The 21,772-nt window shown below is 42.9% G+C and overlaps 1 protein-coding gene across 1 annotated transcript in view; it reads right to left on the bottom strand.

Moving 5' to 3' along the window:
* DNAJC15 (DnaJ heat shock protein family (Hsp40) member C15) overlaps positions 1 to 6,905 on the bottom strand; it is a 76,054-nt gene extending 69,149 nt beyond the window's left edge. Inside the window, exon 1 of the mRNA XM_055541997.1 lies at positions 6,708 to 6,905. Coding sequence (XP_055397972.1) covers positions 6,708 to 6,812 — 105 coding nt within the window. The 5' untranslated portion in view covers positions 6,813 to 6,905. The remainder of the gene's footprint in view (positions 1 to 6,707) is intronic.
* Positions 6,906 to 21,772: the final 14,867 nt, after the last annotated feature.

Raw genomic sequence — 21,772 nt, 5'->3', positions numbered from 1 at the left:
TTTATTTATAAATACACACTTATTTAGCATCTATGCCAGGCCTTGTGCTAAATTCTCGGGAAAAGAGTAGTGAGCAAGACATACACAGACTCTTGTTCTCCCTTAGTTCACATAACGGAGAAATCCAACAGAAAAGAACACACGCATCAATATGTTGAACCCAAGGACTTCCTGGGTGGCCCAGAGGTTAGGAGCCCAGCTGCCAATGCAGGGGACATGACCCTGGGCCTGGTACGATCACAGGTGTCATGGGGCAACTGAGCCCATGTGCCAGGGCCCATGCTCTGTGACAACAGAAGCCACAGCAATGAGTAACCAGCTTGCTGCAAGCAGAGAAACCTGCTCGCCACAACTAGAGAAAGCCCGCTTGCTGTGACTAGAGAAAGCCCGCATGCAGCGACCAAGATCTAGTGCAGCCAAAAAATAAACTAAAATTTTAAACAAGTATATGGAACTAAATATCCCTGTTTATTTATAAAGCCACTCAGTAGTAATAAAAGTTAACAGCTGTTCTTTAAATAAACAACTAAGTGACTACCATGGTCACAGAAGCAGGTGAGTTCTTACCCTTGAGACTTCACCACGCAGGTGCTTATACATAAACAAATAATTTTGATATAAGAAATAATTTAATAAAAAACTGTATGACTTTCTAAGGAAGTACTGAGGATGAAACAACTTTATTCTACTAGGGGACTAGAGTCAGGCAAGGTGTCACATCAATAACCTAAGTCTTAAAAAATTAAGAGGAGTTTGGCAGGCAAAGAATTTCAGATGAGGAGAAAACTACAGTAGGTAAAGTCACAGCTCAGGGTACAGAACAGAGAATGGAAAATGGGGCTGGGTAACTCAGCTTATTTAGGGGTCAGTTCATGAAGACTCCTGTAGATCACAATGGTATATTTATACAATTTAAACAGTTACCACGGAAAGTTTGTTGTTGTTTACTCGCTACGTCATGTCCGATTCTTTGCAACCCCATGAGCCGTAGCCCACCAGGCTCCTCTGTCCGTGGGATTTTCCAGGCAAGAATACTGGAGTGGGCTGTCATTTCCTTCTCCAGGGATAGAGCTCACGTCTCCTGCATTGGTAGGCAGGTTCCTTCTTACCACTGAGCCACCATGGAAACCCATGGAAAGTTTGGACCTTGGTAAATTAATAAAAAGGACCTTGGTAAAATAATTTAAAAAATTTATAGTCCTATAATTAGGTCTGTAGTATAGAAAAATAACTGATAGCAGTGTGACGTTTAAAACTGTAAAGGGTCAGAGCAAAAAGACCTGTTTTTAAAGGCTATTACAACAGGCTAGGATAGAGATGATAAAAACCAATAGTGAGAAGAGAGAAAAAGGAATTACAGAATAAGTATCTTTATGGACTGAAGATATCTTGATGGATGTAAAGGAGAAAGAATGATGATGGCATTATTCAAGGTAGGCGACAGACAAGAATTGCCATGTATGGAGAGGGGATGTAATGAACTACACTTTAGATAAGCTGAATCTTGTATTTTTATTTGTAGGATAAAATAAACTCCTTCCATTCCACAATAACAATTACTCATTCAACAGTTTATTTTTGAAGTGCTTACCATGTATCAGGTACCATTACAAATGCTGGAAATACAGCAAAGTCCCTGTCCATGGAGCTTACATTTTAGCCTCCTCTTATATTACAGTGACAGGAACACTATTCTACAGTAAAAGGAACAGCAAGGAAATAGGGCAAGGCTGAAAATATGGGCATATAATAGACAATCCATATGATTTCTTCAAAGTGAAGCTTCAAGGTAAATATTTTAAATTCAAATTGCAATTGAAAAACAAAAGTGGTCTTTTTTGGGTAATGAATAAGCAGCTGATAATTTTCATGTTTGATATGTTTTGATTTTCATGTATTAGTTTTGCTTGCACAGAAACATATGTGGCTAATTTTCTTAAAAGGGTGTGTGTGTGTGTGTGTGTGTGTGTGTGTGTGTGTTCAGTCTTATCTGACTCTTTGTGACCCCATGGACTATAGCCCGCCAGGCTCCTCTGTGCATGGAATTCTCCAGGTAAGAATACTGGAGTGGGTTGGCATTTCCTCCTCCAGGGGATCTTCCTGATCCAGGGCACCAAGGGGACCGAGGGATGGAACCCATGTCTCCTAGTGGCTCCTGCATTGGCAGGCGGCCTCTTTACCACTGAGCCACCTGGGAAGCTAGCTACACCAACCCAGTAACACTAGGAGGCGTGCTCTTTGGGAAAGTACTAAAAATTAAAAAGCTAGCATGTCATACAAACTGAGCATGGTTCAAACTGCTTCAAAAATTGTTAATATTCTTCTCTAAAATCTAAAGTTTCCTTTCTACTTGTCCATTAGAAGCAGCTTTGCTAAAACAAAGTTGACTGTGACCTCTGATTATGAAATATTTAATTGTAAGATATTTTATTCAAAGTATTACACAGGTCTTTCTGCCTACATGTTAATCTTTTTAATCTCTCAAACAGGCTAGTGAACATGAATTCTTAATCCCCAAGCTTATCTGAGACAGAACTATATATGACTACAGATACATTTCAAAAACTTTAAAATAAGTTGCATCCTTTTAAAAAATGATATGAAAAATGTCTTCAATTCCTTGACAAACACTTTATTTTCTACTATTTTCAATGAGATTAGTGAATGCATCCCATACCTAAGTTATCTATTCTTTGTTACACCACCTTTTGTCACCTTCCCATCACTCTCAGGACCTCTGAGTTCCCCCAAGGTTACTACTACCAACTTTCTTATCTTTCACCTCATCACGGGTCACTGCCTGCACCAATGATTCCCTACAAAAGCAGAAAAGACCCTTAGGGGCCTTCTGAAAATTTGTGAGGACATTTTTGGTTGTCACGATAAGTGGGATAGGAGGGAGGGTATTTGATGGATGGGGACTACTGATCCTAGCAGTCCTAAAATGTATGAGACATCACTGGACAACAAACTGGATCCCTTACGGTTTCAAAAGACTCCACTGGACACTGAGTAGGTGAAAAGCCTGCGTACGACCATCTTAGTCTAGGACTTTACTACATATAACATTTGTGTTAGTGAAGACTGAATTTTCCACAAGTGCAGCCACCATGTCGATTGAGGAAAGATTCCACGCTTTAACCAAAACTTGTTCACAACCTGGGAGAAATTGGTTCGTCGATGGCAACGGCACTTGTGGGTCTGAACTGCCGCTGCAGTACATCTGAGATCAGCCTGCACGTTTGCCATCACGCGCACAGTGATTCTGTGGCTGGAGCAATACGCCAGCAACTGATCGGTACTTCACTGTGTCCTCTAATGTAATCACACTCGAGCGCTTACACATTTAAATAGCAGACATGTCAGTTTCTAATAAAATACTTATTGCACCTTTATGCTTCAACTAGAGCAGTACACTGCTTTTTTAAAATTATGTTTATGGGTATTTTTTATTGACTATAAATCTTTAGGATATTACAGGAGACTTTCATATTCGTTACAAAAAGGAGACACTGGGCTAGAAAGGTTTAGAATCACTGGCCTACACATTAGCCTCCACGTGCCTGGACTACTGAAGATGTCTCCTGACTGACAGCTTAGATTCTCTACATGCCTTTTCCAAAGTAGCTACAAATGTTAAAAAAAAAAAAATCACCATTATTATTTCTATCTCCAAAATACCACAGGGTTCCAATTGCCTTGCAAATCAGTCCAGGACTGAGATTTTTACAATTCTCCATAAAGAGATGAGCTCTACCCAACCTAATATCTTATCTGCTTTATATCACAGATAGAACACTCCATTCTGAAAGGCTTATTTCTGGGAACTATAATCAATATTTTGTAATAACCTATAAGGGGAAAGAATCTAAATATATATATAATCTGTATGAATATATATATATCTGAATCACTTTGCTATATACCTGAAATGAGCACAACACTGTAAATCAACTACAATTTTCTTTTTAAAGTTGAATAATGAAAAAAAAAAGAAAGAAAGAAAGCCTTATTTCTAAGGAGTCAGCAAGTCACAGTAGAAAGAGTGTTAGGGGACTTCCCTGATGGTCCAGTGGCTAAGAGTTCACGCTCCCCATGTAGGGGCCCTGGTTCAATGCCTGGTCAGGGAACTAGATCCCTCATGCCACAACTAAGAGTTTGTTTGTCGCAACTAAAACCCAGCACAACCAAATAAATAACAGAGAGCGTTAGGATTTAGAACCTAGGTGTGCCACTTATTAGGTGAAGTACCCTGGATGAGTTACCACTTTCTGAGTCTCTGCCTCCTCATTTAAGTGACAACTGAAAAGGACCTTGCTCACAGGGTTGCAGTGTGGCATGAGTCAGACACAGCAAGAACTCAAAGAGTTTGCTACTTCAAACCTTTATCTGTTTTGTTCATTTACTCATTCCAAGGATGATACCCGGTAGGTATCCAGCAGTGGTCAAGAAATGTCTGTTGAATGAAAGCATATTGCTTTCTGAAACCTTTCCAGCCCATCTGACTCTGTTCCAGAAATTTATCAGTTAATCAGGTAAGAATAAGTTGAGTGTTCCTTCGTGCATGCTAAGCTGCTTCACTCTTTGCGACCCCATGCACTGTAGCCTGCCAGGCTCCTCTGTCCATGGGATTCTCCAGGCAAGAATACTGGAGTGGGTTGCCATGCACTCCTGCAGGGGATCTTCCCAACCTAAGGATCTAACTGGTCTCTAGCGTCCCCCGCATCAGCAGATGGTTTCTTTACCACTAGCGCCACCTGGGAAGCCGCACAAATTGAGTGTTTACTAGAAGAAAAGGGCTTCCCTCAGTTGGTAAAGAATCCTTCAGTTAGAAAAGAATCTGCCTGCAATGCAGGAGACCAGGGTTCGATTCCTGGGTCGGGAAGATCCTCTGGAGAAGGAAATGGCAACCCACTCCAGTATTCTTGCCTGGAGAATCCCATGGACAGAGGAGCCTGGCGGGCTACAGTCCATGGGATTGCAAGAGTCGGACACAACTTATCGACTAAAGCACCACCACAGAAGAAAATGCCCAGGCTCTGCTCTTAAGAAACAAAAAAACTCTGGAAAATGACAGGGCAACATAAAAGATGTCACAAGACTGTGTATGACTAATCAACCAACAGTAAGGACATCAAGTGCAGTGTATCTAAGGGCAAGACACATTACTGTGGGTGGGATCAGAATGGAATGTGATGTGAATAAGAGATAAAAGAGCCAAGTTTCCAGATTTTTCTCCAATTAATCCATTTTTCTCACACAAACCTGAGAGAACTTTACAGTAGCCCAAACCTGTCTCTCCCCTAAAGCTCATCAAAATGGTACCAATGTTCTCAGCATTCACCTACCTGTTTATGTGTTGCTTACCAGAAGCTTCCATGTCCTGGTCCCCACCATAGGAGAAGAGCACAGATTAATAAGGTAGCCACTAACTACAGGTGGCAACTGAGTACATGAAATGTGTCTAAACTGAAAGATCCTGAAAGTGTAAGTTTCACTAGATTTCAAAGACTTAGTACCAAAAAAAAAAAGTAAAACATCTCATTAATAATGTTTATTTGATTTCACGTCAAGACATCACTGTGGACATACAGGATTAAATAAAAACACATTGTTAAAATTAAATCCACCTACTTATTTTTCACTTTTTAATATGGCTACGAAAAATCTGTATATAATGGGCTTCCCTTATAGCTCAGATGGTAAAGAATCTGCCTGCAATGCAGGAGACCACGGTTCGATTCCTAGGTCGGGAAGATCCCCTGGAGAAGGAAATGGCAACCCACTTCAGTATTCTTGCCTGGAAAATCCCATGGACAGAGGAGCCTGGCGGGCTACAGTCCATGGGGTCCCAAAAGTCAGACAAGACTTAGCGACTTAACTACTGCAGAAAATCAGAGAACACGTATGTGGTGGACTTCCAGGGGGTCCAGTGGCTGAGAATCCGAGCTCCCAATGCCGGGGACACAGGTTCCAATCCCTGGTCAGGGGACTAGACCCCACGTTCCACAACTCACGAGTTCACATGCTGCAACTAAAAACCCTGCGTGCCTCAACGTGCCACAGCTAAGACCCGGACCAACCGAAACAAAAAGGAACAAAAACACATGTGGCTCGCAGTATGTTGATACTGGACAGTTTCTTTTCCCAGCTCTACAATTCAGCCTGAAGAGACCCCTTGCTATGAGCCCTGTGTCCCCTGAGCTACGACTTTGTAGGTACTACTGCTGGCATCTGAAACACTTTTCCCTCCTCACCGACTTTGCTGCTACTCAATCTTCAGATCTTAGCTGCACACCGACGGTTACACCGCTCTCTCCAAGAAGCCTCCCCTGGCCTCTCACTCTGGAGCCCCGACAGACTGGCCTGGGGTCTCCACCTAGGATGGGAGCATCCATCCCACAGCTCGTTGTCACACAGCAACTGCTTGCCTGGTGCTGGTCCGTCTCCCCGACAAGAGGGGAAGCTCCTTGAGGGACCAGAGAGTCTCCCAACACGCCGACTCGTCGACGCGGGGCACAGAGCAGCAAGAACGCTGAATGAACGAGGGGTGGGTCAGAGTGGATGAACACCCGGGACGACCCCGGTTCGGGGGTAAAGGGGCGCAGAGGGGCTCGGGCAGGGCCTGCGGGGCTCCAGGGGGCGCCAGCGGGCGTGCCCGGGCAGCTCGGAGCGGCAGAACGGCGGCAGCTCCGGTTAAGACTCACCAGCCCGCGGTCGAGGTCGGCGTCCGACGGCTGGGCGGGGGGCTGCAAGGACCCGGAATAGCGCAGGCCATCGCCGATGGGCGCGACGCCGACCCGGGCAGCCATGGCGGCGCGGCTCGGGACCCTCGGAGCGCCGCGGTGCCTACGGGGCGGCCGCAGGGACAAACTAGTGAGGCCGGAACGCGCTCGCGGGTTTCACCTACGCCACGCCCGCCTAGCCAGTGGAGGCCGCGGCCCCAGGGCATCTCGTTCGCAGCCAGCTTGTGCCATCAAGTCGTTTGTTTCCCATTTGCAGACCTAAAGCCCGCATCGAGACTCCGGGGGCAAAGCCCGAGGAGCTTCCTCCCCACATCCTTACAATCTGATGTTAGATCTGGTGTTGAGCCACACGAGGAGACATCCGGAGTCTCCTCCGGATGCAGTGACTGAAGTTCCCCGAAAGTCCCTAAGACCCACACCATACCTGCCCCCCTACACACACACCCCAACTACTGATCACACTTCTGTTTAAAACCACAATTCTCCCATCCACGAGGGCAATCGAAGTGACCATCTGCGTATTCCACCTCTTCCCCCCCATAGGACTGGCTATATTTAAGGTGAAATTACAAAGAAACTTGTTTTATCTTCCACTCCACAAATGGTTTTGCACTGACTTGGAAATTGAGAGACCCACTTTGTTATTGTCCATCCTAAAGGAAATCAGTCCTGAGTGTTCATTGGAAGGACTGATGCTGAAGCTGAAACTCCAATACTTTGGTCACCTGATGCGATGAGCTGACTCATTTGAAAAGACCCTGATGCTGGGAAAGATTGAAGGCATGAGAAGGGGAGGACAGAGGATGAGATGGCTGGATGGCATCACCAACTCAATGGACATGAGTTTGGGTGGACTCTGGGAGTTGGTGATGGACAGGGAGGCCTGGTGTGCTGCAGTCCATGGGGTGGCAAAGAGTTGGACACGATTGAGTGAACTGAACTGAGAGTGTGGGCCATAGCAGAGGGCCAATGAGACTGTGAAATGTGTGGTTAGTTTTTATAGGCTGGTTAATTTCATATGTTGATGAGTAGGAGGATTATTCCAACTATTTTTGGGAAGGGGTGGAGATCTCCAGGATTTGGGTCACCGCCCACTCCTTGGTCTTGTAACAGTGCCTTGCAATTGTCATGGCAGCTCTGGGTGTGTCATTTCACTTGCTGATTGAGGATCAAGGTCTAGTCTTGTCTGCTATCTCGGTCCCATTTGATTCTAATTGGTTTATGTTGCGTCCTTGGGCTATGTCATTCTTTGAAAAGTTGTGCCCTGCCCCTTTCGCTCCTGTTATAACACTACATTCAGTAGACTTTTGTCTACTAAAAAAAGATACACAGTGTGAAAGTTGCCAGTTAAGTTTCACCTGGGGCAAAATGAGAACTGCAGCCTGGGAGACATTACCTCAGATAGCTCTGAGAGGACCGCTCTGAAGAGGTAGTGGGGGAAGGTCAGTATATATGATTTTGGTGAAGGGGGAGCTCAGTGCAGTCAAGCACCTAACTTTCAAAAGGTTTTCTGCTAGTCAGGAGGAACTGATGTCACCATGAAAGAATTTAGTGCTTTTCTAGATATGAAGAAATGCAAGGATTGAGATCATGAACTTTAGTTCCTGGAAATATTTATCTAAAGACCTGTCCCACCAGTTCTCCTGGAGCACAAAGTGCCTCTTTCTCCACCCTTAACTCCCTTTAGGGCCTGTTGACGGTCAACAGCTGCAGCACAGAGTTCATTCTCAGAGGGTTCATTTGAGAGGCAGATGCCGAACCTCTTGGCAAGAGTGAATTTGTAGTTGACACTTTCTTAAAGAAAAGCAGATATAGGCAATTTATCTTAGATATATCTCAGTGAAAAAAGGTTTTCAACATTTTTTGTTTAAAAAGATTTTGGCAAAAAAAATTGACCTCTGTGTGCCTCAGTTTCTCATTAGTAAATGAAAGTAAAAGTCACTCAGTAGTGTCAGATTCCTTATGACCCCGTGGACTGTATAGTCCTGAATTCTCCAGGCCAGAATACTGGAGTGGGTAGCCTAGTCCTTCTCCAGCAGATCTTCCTGACCCAGGAATTGAACCAAGGTCTCCTGCATTGCAGATGGATTCTTTGCCAGCTGGACTACTAAAGTGAGGGATAATAATAGCACCTCCTGTATGAGGATTAAATGAATTGACTTTTGTAAAGCTTTTAGAACAGTGCTGGATACTGAGTTAAATTCTATAAGTATTAACTACTATTTTCCTTATATTACCTCTTTCATCTGTTTGCTTCCTTGTATATTTTCTTCTTGCTTCCCAGCCCCAACTGTTATGGGAAAGGAAGGGGGCAAAGCACAGTATTTAAAAGAATGATACAGTCTGAGAATAGGACATAAACTGATTATAACCAAATAGGTCCAGGATAGCAAACCAGCTGACTTCCACTAGACCTGGAGCCTCAAGGGTTCTGAACTTGAGCTTACCAGTCAGAGGGGCTGAAGAAAGAAATGGCAACCCACTCCAATGTTCTTGCCTGGAGAATCCCATAGACAGAGGGCCTTGGAGGGCTAGAGTCCATGGGGTCACTAACAGTCAAATAAGACTGAGCACAGCACAGCACAGGCAGAGGGGCAGGATTCCCTGAGTCAGGACATTATGAATGATTATAATAACAAAACAGGCAAAAAAAAAAAAAAGGGGCGGGGGTTAAAGTCGAAGAAACAGATCTAGCACGGAAGAGTCAAAATTGACTCTTCTTTGTTACAGATAGATTACCAATGTAGAAGAAAGTAAAGGCAGAATTGAATCAGAGGACTCTCATTCAAATAAAAGACTTTGGCTCTAAAAAAAAAAGAAAAAGAAGAAAAAAAGACTTTGACCCTGCAGATAAACATAGAGTACGTAAATAGACATAGACATAGTGGATCTAGTGTATGTCTGTGGTAGTAGTAACATAATAGCCCCTCCTGTGTGAGGACTAAATAAACTGACTTTTGTAAAACTCTTAGAACAATGCCATATACCTAGTAAGTTCTAGAAGGACCCAGGCAGGAGTTGGAGAAGTTAGTGCTCAAGTTGGCCATAGAAGGGTGACTACAAGTTTGCTGGACAGATAAGAAGGAGGCAAGCTTGAGGGGGATGAGACAATGAAAGCATTGTATATGAACAGTCCTGAAAGTCATTCAGTTTCACTAAACTTAAAGTACTTTGGCCACCTCATGCGAAGAGTTGACTCATTGGAAAAGACTCTGATGCTGGGAGGGATTGGGGGCAGGAGGAGAAGGGGATGACAGAGGATGGGATGGCTAGATGGCATCACCGACTCGATGGACGTGAGTTTGGGTGAACTCCGGGAGTTGGTGATGGACAGGGAGGCCTTGGCGAGCTGCGATTCATGGGGTCACAGAGTCGGACACAACTGAGCGACTGAACTGAACTGAAAAGTGTGAAAAGGACAACAAAGTTGGATAAGGGTAGACAGATAACCAGACAAAGACCAGATATGGAGCAGCTTTGTTTATTGAGCAAAGGCATTTAGATTTTACTTTACCGGTGAAGGCAAGACATCAGAAAATGTCAAATGTGGCAGTAATATGATCAGATTCTGGTAGTCATGTGGGGTCAAAAGAAGAAGATCAACAAGAGTTATTTCAGTGGCCTGAGTAACAGTAAGAGATGTTGAGACCTAAACTAGGGTGCTGGCAGACACATGGCAAGATGTGTTGTGACCTTTAGTGGTTTCCTCCCCGCATTCAATCCGTCTTGACCCCACCAAACAAGGACCCAAGGACTGACTGTTCCCTGCTCTCAAGAGTGGACCCACCACTCTGGCCATGATGTTTGTTCATGGATGGGTACACAGCCCTTCTGGGACACAGGGATTATTGGAGAGGTTTACTGGTTGCTTCAGGGAAAGCAGTTTCTTCCTATTCAGGTGAACATAAACAGAGTAGTATGAAGCCCTAATTGTGGTTGACAGTTGGCTGACAACCATGAGCTAGGGTAACCATGTAATTTATCATCCCAAACTAGGTCACATCTGAATGAAAGACAGTGCTATAAATAGTTGTGTTAGGACAATAGATGTAACTGGGAGTGTCCTGGCCTACCAGGACATATGGTGCCCTGATCATTAGAAGGCTAGCCTGAGGATGCAGCAGACGCCATTGAAAGTTACAAGGAGGTTAAGAAGAAACCGAGTCCTTAATCAGACTTCACTTGAAGTTTATTCCATCTCTGAAATTTATAGTTTTGAAGTGAGTTATCTTGATTTTACATTCTCTTTAATTTTGTACTTTAAAATGTAAGCATTTAAAGAGTAAAAAGAACAGTATAATGAGACCTCATATCCCCTAAGTCCAGATTAAACAATTGTCAGGATTCTGCCACAATACTCTTCTCTATTTTCCTTTTTTGGATGGAGTATTTTAAAGCAAATTAAGATACCATTTCATTTCACTCTGAATATTTTAGTATATGTTCCTGCTAAATATAGACATTTTCTAACACATCACACCATTGTGACATCCAATAAAAATTAATAACTTTTTTGTCATCTAGTTCATATCCAAATTTCTCACAGTGTTACAAAAATTGTTTAAATAGCTGATTTATTGATGTCTGGATCCAAACAAAGCCCACACACAGCAGTTGATTTTTGTGCCATGTTAGCTTCACAGACTGTGTGGATCACAATAAACTGGAAAATTCTGAAAGAGATGGGAATACCAGACCACCTGACCTACCTCTTGAGAAATCTGTATGCAGGTCAGGAAGCAACAGTTAGAACTGGACATGGAACAACAGACTGGTTCCAAATAGGAAAAGGAGTACGTCAAGGCTATATATTGTCACCCTGCTTATTTAACTTATATGCAGAGTACATCATAAGAAACGCTGGGCTGAAAGAAGCACAAGCTGGAATCAAGATTGCCAGGAGAAATATCAATAACCTCAGATATGCAGATGACACCACTCTTATGGCAGAAAGTGAAGAAGAACTAAAGAGCTTCTTGATGAAGGTGAAAGAGGAGAGTGAAAAAGTTGACTTAAAGCTTAACATTCAGAAAACGAAGATCATGGCATCTGGTCCATCACTTCATGGGAAATAGATGGGGAAACAGTGGAAACAGTGGCTGACTTTATTTTTCTGGGCTCCAAAATCACTGCAGATGGTGACTGCAGCCATGAAATTAAAAGACGCTTACTCCTTGGAAGGAAAGTTACGACCAATCTAGACAGTATATTCAAAAGCAGAGACATTACTTTGCTGACAAATGTCCGTCTAGTCAAGGCTATGGTTTTTCCAGTGGTCATGTATGGATGTGATAATTGGACTATAAAGAAAGCTGAGTGCCAAAGAATTGATGCTTTTGAACTGTGGTGCTGGAGAAGACTCTTGAGAGTCCCTTGGACTGCAAGGAGATCCAACCAGTCCATCCTAAAGGAGATCAGTCCTAGGTGTTCATTAGAGGGACTGATGTTGAAGCTGAAACTCTAATACTTTGGCCACCTGATGCAAAGAGCTGACTCATTTGAAAAGACCCTGATGCTGGGAAAGATTGAGGGCAGGAGGAGAAGGGGATGACAGAGGATGAGATGGTTGGATGGCATCACCAACTCAATAGACATGGGTTTGGGTGGACTCCAGGAGTTGGTGATGGACAGGGAGGCCTGGCATACTGTGATTCATGGGGTTGCACAGAGACAGACATGACTGAGAGACCGAACTGAACTGAACTGAATCACAAACATCCCTTTCCCCAAATTTTTTTCATACCACTTGCCGTCGAGTGTCAACTTTGTGTGCCTAGTGCAGTGAAGCCAAACAGAGCAAAATGGTTTGGAGCAGAGAAAGGTTTATGACAAGGGCCAAGAAAGGACTAAAGATGGCTTGTACTCGAAAAATCTGAACTCCCCGATAGTCTTGGGGGAAGAGGTTTGATAGGCAAAATGGGGGGTGGGCTGCAGTGTGAGAGTTTCTTCTGATTGGTTGGTAGTGATGTAACAGGGTGGTGTTCTGGAAATCATTGGATAGGGGCCTTAGTTTCTGTAGAAGAACTCAAAGATATTGTTATATGTATCCCTTGAGGAAGAACTAGGATTCTGGCTTATCACTGCATTGTTGCTTTTCTACTTTTCCCTTGTTTCTGTGTTTGTGCTCAGTCGCTCAATAGTGTCTGACTTTTTGTGACCCCATGGACTGTAGCCCACCAGCCTCCTCCATCCATGGGATTTTCCAGGCAAGAATACTGGAGTGGGTTTCCATTTTCCTACTCAAGGGGATCTTCCTGACCCAAGGATTGAATGCAAGAATTCAATCTCTTGCATCTCCTGCATTGCCAAGCAGATCCTCTACCACTAGTACCACAAGTAAAGCCCTTTGTTTCTGTGTTCGTTTGTTACCAAACCAAACTGGGATCCCCTCACCAATCTTCTGACACTGGGTTGTGGTGAGAGAAAGTGCTGGTGCTTATTGGAAGGCATCAGACAAGGAGCACGGGCAGCTAATGCTCAAAAAACCTGAACTCCCCGGTGGGAGAAGAGCTGGAAGTCAGGGAGAGTGGAGTTATGAAAGCCAAGAAAATTTCAAAAGGGCTGAAATAATGAGAAATGCCACGTACCCCCAGATAATGAAAAAAATGTGCCCGTTGAATGTGGCAAGTTGAATGTGGTTGCTGGTAGAATTTCACCCATACTAAAGAGATAGTCATCACCACCCACACCACATTTTAGAATATTCTACAGAACATCCTTTTTACAAAAGGTATAAGGAGAGCAGTGTGCAATCCTATGTCTCTCTGTATTGATAACAGACAGTTTATGTAGCAGGAAGAGAAGGGAAAAACTAGCTAATTTGGATATTATCATCAAACAGATGATTAGGTTTTTAAAATGACTATTTGTTACTCTTGTGATCACTTGCATATTTGCTAAAATATTCACTCTTTAGAACTTCAGTAGGATGACAATGAAATGGTCTGCCTTTTCCTTAATGATATTCGCTGAACTATCTGAAACACAGCTGAAGAGTGATTTCAGGACTGTATTTCTAATCTTACAGATTTTCGAAAACAACAACAACAAAAATGAATCTAAAGGAAATCACTAGTGATAAGTCAAACAAAAGCATGCTTTCATTTTTTAACTCCAACATGTATTTTCAAGTTGACTGCCAACAGCTGGAAAGCTGGGCTTGGCCTGTGTCAAAGGCAATAAACTAAGTGCACTTTGTGGGGGTGTTCACTGTCTAATCATGGAAAATGGGCATCAGCATCATGTGGTTTTGTCTAATGGTCCCCCCGAGCAGCATCTGCAGCTCAGGTGCCAGCTAGAGATAATCCCATGAACGAAAACCTGGCACCAGCACCCATACGTTATTTTCTGGATCCAATTTACATTTTGTGCTTTTGTTTAGCTGAGCCAAAACAGCATAAACAATGCCAAACCCAGTTTTCTGATTATTTTCAGGCTGATTGAATCTGGCACATGACATGGTTTTATCTAATTAACCCACATGTGGTACAAAACAAAACAAATTTGAAATGGAAAGCTCCTTCTGCCTTTGTTGAAAGACTGAGGTGAATATATAATTATTTTTTTCCTTGTCTCTCAGCCAAATTTATAGTTGAGAGAGGCGGCCTTTTTCTACAAGACAGCAAAACAAGTTTTGTGTTATTACCTCACTATTACAATGAAAATTTAGTGTGTTCTACATTTTTCCAAATCCAGCCCTTCCCTTGTCTCTCTCTGTCCCCAAAGGAGGAGAAGTGTGTGGAAGATAGGTTCCTAATTGTGGTATGATAAGAAATGTATTTGGTCTTTGTCCATGGTCTGGGGCACAATGCTCTTAAAACACTTGGGATTTCCGGTGAGAAGCACCTTTTGTTATTCCTAGGAAGTTGCTTCTGAGCCCCTCAGAGTTTAAGCTAATAAGGTGATTTAGGGTGGGGCCCCCAGTAGCCTTCCCAGGTAGCCCTAGTGGTAGAGAATGCACCTGCAAATGCAGGAGACGTAAGAGAAGTGGGTTCGATCCCTGGGTCAGGAAGATCCCCTGGAGAAGGAAATGGCAACCCATTCTAGTATTCTTGCCTGGAGAATCCCATGGACAGAGGAACCTGGAGGGTTACAGTCCATGGGGTTGCAAAGAGTTGGACACGACTGAGTGACTGAGCACACACACCCGATATACCCTGGGTAACCTTAGGATGAGGATAGTCGAAGGGATTAGAAGTTTGAAATTTTTAGCCCCACCCACCAACTTCTTCATCTTCTGAATATCTGTGACCCTCCCCAAATTTATATGTTTAAATCTTTTCTTTTATTGCGACCCCTGGGGTATACACCATGTTATATATTCCTCACCCCTTAGTGTAGATGGGACTTGTGAACATGATGGAAGAGAAAGAATTTTCCCTGGTGGCTCAGACGGTAAAGCTTCTGTCTACAATGCGGGAGACCTGGGTTTGATCCCTGGGTGGGGAAGATTCCCTGGAGAAGGAAATGGCAACCCACTCCAGTATTCTTGCCTAGAAAATCCCATGGACGGAGGAGCCTCGTGTCCATGGGGTGGCAAAGAGTCGGACACGACTGAGCGACTTCACTTGCACTTTCAGTAAGTTGACTTTTGGTTAATCAAAATGGATGTTAGCTTGGTCAGGCCAGATCACATTCAGTTAGCACTTGAAAATTCAAATTGAGAAAACTTTGAAAAGAGAGATTGGAAGCTCTTTTTGACCTTGAAGTAGCAAACTACTGTCTTCCTCACATGGCAGGTAATAGTAAGTGGCCTCTAAGAGATGAAGGCCTCTTTCCTTTTATCACAAAGAACTGAATTCTGCTAACAAGCAGTGGGTTTGAAAGAGGACCCTGAACCTCAGATTAGATTGCTGTCCTGGCTGACACTTGGATTGCAACCTTGGTAAAGGTGGTGGTATCAGTAGGTGGGGTCTTTTGGAGCTGATTAGGTCATGAGGGTGCAGCCCTCATGAATGGGGTTAGTGCCTTTATAAAACAGATTCCTCAGAACACCTTAGCCTAGTCTGCCACATGAGGCTACAACAAAAAGTCTACGACCCAGAAGAGGGTCCTCACCCAGCTTGGCTGGTGTCCCAATCTTGGGCTTTCTGACTTCTGGAACTGTGAGCAATGAATTTCTAAGCCACCCTGTCTGTGGTATTTTGTTATTGCAGCTTGAATGGATTAAGACAGTATCTTTAATCCTTATTTCCTTGCTGGATAGTATCTTCCTTTAAAATACCGAATGTTATCCAGAGAGTGTAGAGAGCAGTAGAGAGTTAGAGGAATTAGATTTGAAGCCTGATTTTGGAACTGATGTAGTACAGAAACGAACATAGTGCCTAACAATGTTTGACATACAGTAGTGGGCTGCCATTCCCTTCTCCAGAGGATCTTCCCCAAGACTGAACCTGGGTCTCCCACACTGCAGGGAGATTCTTTACCATCTGAGCCACCAGGGAAGCCCCAGTAGTCCAGTGTGTTTGTGTGTGTGTGTCTGTGTGTGAGTGTGTTCATTCTGAGTTGCTTTCATCTTTAAAACTAAGAAACTAACAGTCTTCACATAGTAGAAGTAGTCGGGATAAATAATGAGATAATAAATGGAAAATTTCTTTTTAGATTCTCAACCCTCCTGTAGAGCACATTTATATTATCTATAAAAATGCTACCATCTCACTGTTACAATACTATTTGTAGATCCAGATTATCCAGTATGTCATTGTTCACTAGTTACATAGCAATTATTAAAAAAAAAAAAAAAACACCTTATGATTTCCTGTGTGGAATAATGACATCTGGCTCTGAAATCGAGAAGTATATGGGTAGGAGAGGTTTTACAGAAAATGAAACTGGTTCACAGGACTCTAATAATTCATTTCAAGGTCATGTTCCCTTTAAGAAGAAGAGACAATATAGTAACTTTCTTGTTTAAAATTCCCCGAATTACCAGTATCAGTCATCTCCTTAGAACACAGCTTAGCATTCAGGCCAGAATTAAACATCTGGTCTGAAGCACAGACTGTGGATGGTAACTGAGAACTAATCTGCCTGTTACTATTTATAACAGGATACATTAATTGCTTCATTTATTTTCTCAGGGATTTAAAACTCAATTGTAGAGTTTCATAAGCCAGAAGCACATATTTCTTGGATTGAATACACCCTGAAAGGGAATAACAGCATGATAGCCCAAGGTCTTTTGCCTTAGAGAAAGCACTCTTGACAAACACAGTGTGGAAACAGAAAAACACCATGTTTTGCTTGGGTCTTGACTTCGTTCTTGTGGCCAAAGTCTGCATAAGTATGTGAGGTTTTGAGAAGTTTATTGCATTGTTTTAACCTAAATTGAGCCCCCAAACCTATATTGAATACTGACATTGAACAAACTGTACTACTTTTCTTGCATTTTACATGTCCTTCCTAGATTATAGCCATGATAATTTATTTATTATTATTTTTAATTATTTATTTTGGCTGTACTGGGCCTTTGTTGCAGTGCTCAGTCTTTCTCTATTTGAGGTGATGGGGGAGGAGGCGGCTTCTCTAGTTGTGAGGCAGGGGTTTCTCCAGTTGCCCAAGTCAAGTGGAATCTTAATTCCTCGACCAAGGATCGAACTTGCATTCCCTGCATTGGAAGGCTGATTCTTAACCATTGGACCACCTGGGAAGTCCCCAAGATAAATCAATGAAAGCAAAAGGGACTTAGGTTAATGTGGGTTTGGTCTTCAAAATATTTTTATTTTTTACAACATGGTGCTACAAAACCCATCCCATTGATGTGATGCCCCTATACTCCACCTGAAGAACAATGTGAAATTTTGGGGTCACCTACACAGGATCCAAAGAAATGATACCCTGACAAACAGACACAACAGATACGTGTTTGGAAGGAGTTCCAAAAGCACTGTCTCAACAGTTAGGTGTTTCTTATATCAATACATTTTTTTTTTTTAATATCTTTACTCTTCCCACATTGTCCTGAAAAGTGCCAGGCATTAAATTCACCCCCCGAGCCTCTGTTTTAGTGCATTCTGTGTACATATTTCATCATCCTTCCCTCACAGACCAGCTGCTGATTCTTCTGCTATACACTACAACGCCTACTCTATCACAAGCTGCAAAAGAGCCCAAATTGTCATTCTGCTTGCACACAGCCCTGTGGTCTTAGCCTAATGTTCTGAGAAATGATTTCCTAGAAGCAATTTAAAATAAATGTTCAGGACTTCTCCCTGTATGTTGTCTATTTTTCAGCCTTTCAAGCCAGCATTCTATTGCAGTATAGCAACTTCTCTCTAACCTTTTTGGGTAAAAAGCAAATTGAGAGCTATTCCTAAAGGTGCTGAGAATGATGATATTCGCTGGAGGGTTCTTCATCTACATGCTGATTCCCAACCTTGCTATACATTGAACTCCCAGCGTCCAGGCTGTGCCCCTGACCAGTTAAATCAGCGGAGTACTTCTGGGTGGACCCCAAACCTCAGTGATTCCAAAGCATAGCCAACATTGAGAACCGCTGAGCTAGAAGCTAAAGAACTGGTTTACCAACTGCTAGTCAATAGCTTTTCTAGTTTGTCTATTACCATATTTCCTGGTTGGACTTGAGATATGGAGGTTCAGATGTATCTGTTTGTTCTTACATTTCAGTGCTGACCCCACACATGTGGAACATTAGTCTGGTTCATGAATGTTCATTCCTGGATTCCCAGTGCATTTGTACTGACCGACCAGTCTGGGCCTGGAGCGAGCAGGGAGAGAATTCTAGTTCTCCTTTACATATCTTTTCTCCTCTTCGTCTATATTTAAAAGTTTCATAAAATTTTAAAACTATAAAATTGATTTTATATTTTAAAACAAGGGGAGGGGACACCCAAACTCCCTTTTCTATCTAAACTCACTCCCTGGGTAATCTCATCCAATCACTTCACATTAAATACTCTCTATCTGCTGCTGTGTGCATGCTAAATCACTTGAGTCATGTCTGACTCTTTGTGACCCAATGGACTGTAGTCTGCCACACTCCTCTGTCCATGGGATTCTCTAGGCAAGAATACTGGAGTGAATTTCCATGCCTTCCTCAGGGGATCTTCCTGCTGATGAGTTCCAAATTTATATCTTTGGTTTGGGAATATCTCTCTTGAACTCTCAGCTGGTAAAGAATCCACCTGCAATGTGGGAGGCCTGGGTTCGATCCCTGGGTTGGGAAGATCCCCTGGAGAAGGGAAAGGCTACCCACTCCAGTATTCTGGCCTGGAGAATTCCATGGACTGTATAGTCCATGGGGTCGCAAAGAGTCAGACATGACTGAGCGACTTTCACAAGCAAGCTCTTGAACTCACCCTTGGATTTCAATAACTTTCTCTACTTGGATATCAAGTAGGCTTTTAAAACTTAACAAGTCTGAAAGTGAGCTCATGTTTCTCTCACAGCCTTCCCCAAATTAGTTGATGGCAACTCCATCCTTCCAGCCAATAATGCCAAAAAACTTTATATCATCTTGAATCCTTTCTGCATCACTCACATCCACTTTTTTCTTATTAATCCTACTTTCAAAATCATGTTCATTATACTTTTAAGACGTATCCCAGAATCTTGCCATTTCTCATTACCTCGTTATGGCTATTGTGCCGGCCCAAGCCACCATCATTTCTCATCTGGATTATTGCAATAGCTTCTCAACTCGCCTTCTTGCTTCCATCCTTGATTTCCTTCAGTCTATCCTAAATAATCATTGGAAGCCCTCTTGGAGGTTAGCTGCCACAGTATGCTCATGGGTCCCCAAAGACTCATATCTCTCCAACATGCACAATACAGCCACCTTCTCCTACCCCCCTGTAAGTCTCATCCCATTAGAGCGCTAGCTCAAATCTAGAATTTGTCATCTAAATCAGGTCTGATATAGCTGAGGTTCCTTACATGTGTATGAAGTAAAGGGACAAGTATCTTTCCCCAGTATATCCAATATGATACTCTGGTACCCCTGGGCTATAGCAACTCTGAACTCCAGTGAGACACAGATTGATACTCCCTTGATAAGGACTCAAACCTTCTTATTCATTTTTATTTTTGGCTGTGCTGGGTCTTTGTTGCTGCACGTGGGTTTCCTCTAGTTGGGGCGGGCAGGGGCTACTCTTCCTTGAAATGTATGGGCGTCTCCCTGCAGTGGCTTTTCCTGCTGTGGAACATGGGCTCGGGGGCATGTAGGCTCAGTAGCTGTGGTGCACGGGCTTCATTGCTCCGTGGCAGGTGGAATCTTCCTGGATCTGGGATCGAACCCACACGCCCTGCATGAACAGGCAGATTCTTAGCCATGGGGCCACCAGGGAAGTCCAGGAATAACTGTTTATGGCATTTGATTACATGTGGGGCTTGAAGTTCGGTCCTTTAAGTTACGTTTCCCCCAGGAAAGGTAGCCCAGGTATACAGCTGTGAAGCTTTCTCAGCCCAATTCCTGTCAGTATGACTTTTTTTCATTTTTTTAATGTACATCTCTTTCAGTCCAAACTGGTGGTGTTTCTACAAATACAATTCTCTTAAAATGTCTGAAGGTTTGTTTTTTTTTTTAATGACTCTTATTTGGATTTATTCCATTGGACAAAAAACACCACCTTGGCTTTTTGTCTTGAAGGACAAACTTTGAAGGTCAACACTCTTGGGTTTCTGAAAGTTTTTATTCTTGGACTGAATGATTTCCTGAGGTATTTATAACTTTAGGTCATTCTGATGTCTTAACAAAAGAATTAACAGCTGCTCTCTCAGCTTCCTCTTTCCATTAGGTTTTCAGGATGGTGCTCTGATCTGATCCCTTCAACAACTCATTTCTTAAATTTAGCCTAGTTTGCTATTTGAGAGGGTGCTTCCAAAACCAGTAAGTCCTGGCTCCTTTTTGTTTAATAATCCTTCATTGAGGTTCTCTCTCTCTCCTCTCATATTTTTGTCTCAGATGGTAAAGAATCTGCCTGCAATGCAGGAGACCCAGGTTCTATCCCTGGGTTGGGAAGATTCCCTGGAGAAGGTAATGGCAACCCACTCCAGTATTGTTGCACAGAGAATCCCATGGACAGAGGAGCCTGGTGGGCTATAGTCCATGGGGTTGCAAAGGGTCAGACATGATTGAGAGACCAACACTTTCACTTTCTTATATTTTATTATAAGCAGCAAGAATAAATTAGGCAGGATCTTCAACATTTTGCCCGGAAATTTCCTTAGCTAGATAACTCAATTTATTGAGTATATTTCCTGCTGCCCACATTACCATAGCTAACAATGTTGCTAAACTATCTACACTGCACACCAAATATCCCTTATTCTTCAGTTCCTGATAACATATTCCCTCGTCTTTCATTGGCAGCATCCTTACAGGGTAATAGGCTTCCAATAACAGCCTTTTTTAATGGTCCTAAACTTTACTATCTTTTTCCTAAAAGTCTTTTAAGCTACTGCTCTCTGTTCCAAAGCCAAGCCCGTATTCTCAGTTTTTGTTAAACTGCACCACACTTCCAAGTATTAAAATCTATATTAAATGCCTACTGCTACATTACATTTTATCCCAAATTTGGGGTAGGAAGCAAGAATTACTGAAGGCCATCTTGAAATCTGACTACCATAGTTCTTAACAATATCTAACACAGTACACATCTTATTTTTGTTAGTTGTCCATCTAGAATGAGGCTTCCCCCGTGGCTCAGTGGTAAAGAGTCTGCCTGCAGTGCAGGAGACACTGGAGACTTGGTTTCAACCCCTGGGTCAGGAAGATCCCCTGGAGGAGGGCATGGCAACCTACTCCAGTATTCTTGCCTGAAGAATCCCATGGACAGAGGAGCCTGGCGGGCTATAGTCCCTAGGGTCCCAGAGAGTCAGACACAACTGAAGCAACTGAGCACTCATGACCACACGCATCTAGAATGAAAGGCTTTTCTAGAATGGCAGGGCTTTTCAATGGATTGATTCACTGCTCTAACCCCAATACCTGGTATACACTAGATACTCAAGAAATAAGTTTTGAATGACTGAATTAAGACTAAATTTCTTGGCCACTCTTACAAGTG

Source organism: Bubalus kerabau, chromosome 12 (assembly GCF_029407905.1).
Source record: "Bubalus kerabau isolate K-KA32 ecotype Philippines breed swamp buffalo chromosome 12, PCC_UOA_SB_1v2, whole genome shotgun sequence".
In the NCBI taxonomy this organism is placed as follows: Eukaryota; Metazoa; Chordata; class Mammalia; order Artiodactyla; family Bovidae; genus Bubalus; species Bubalus kerabau.
Note: the sequence above shows the minus strand (reverse complement) of the source record. Positions and strands in the feature narration are given on the sequence as shown.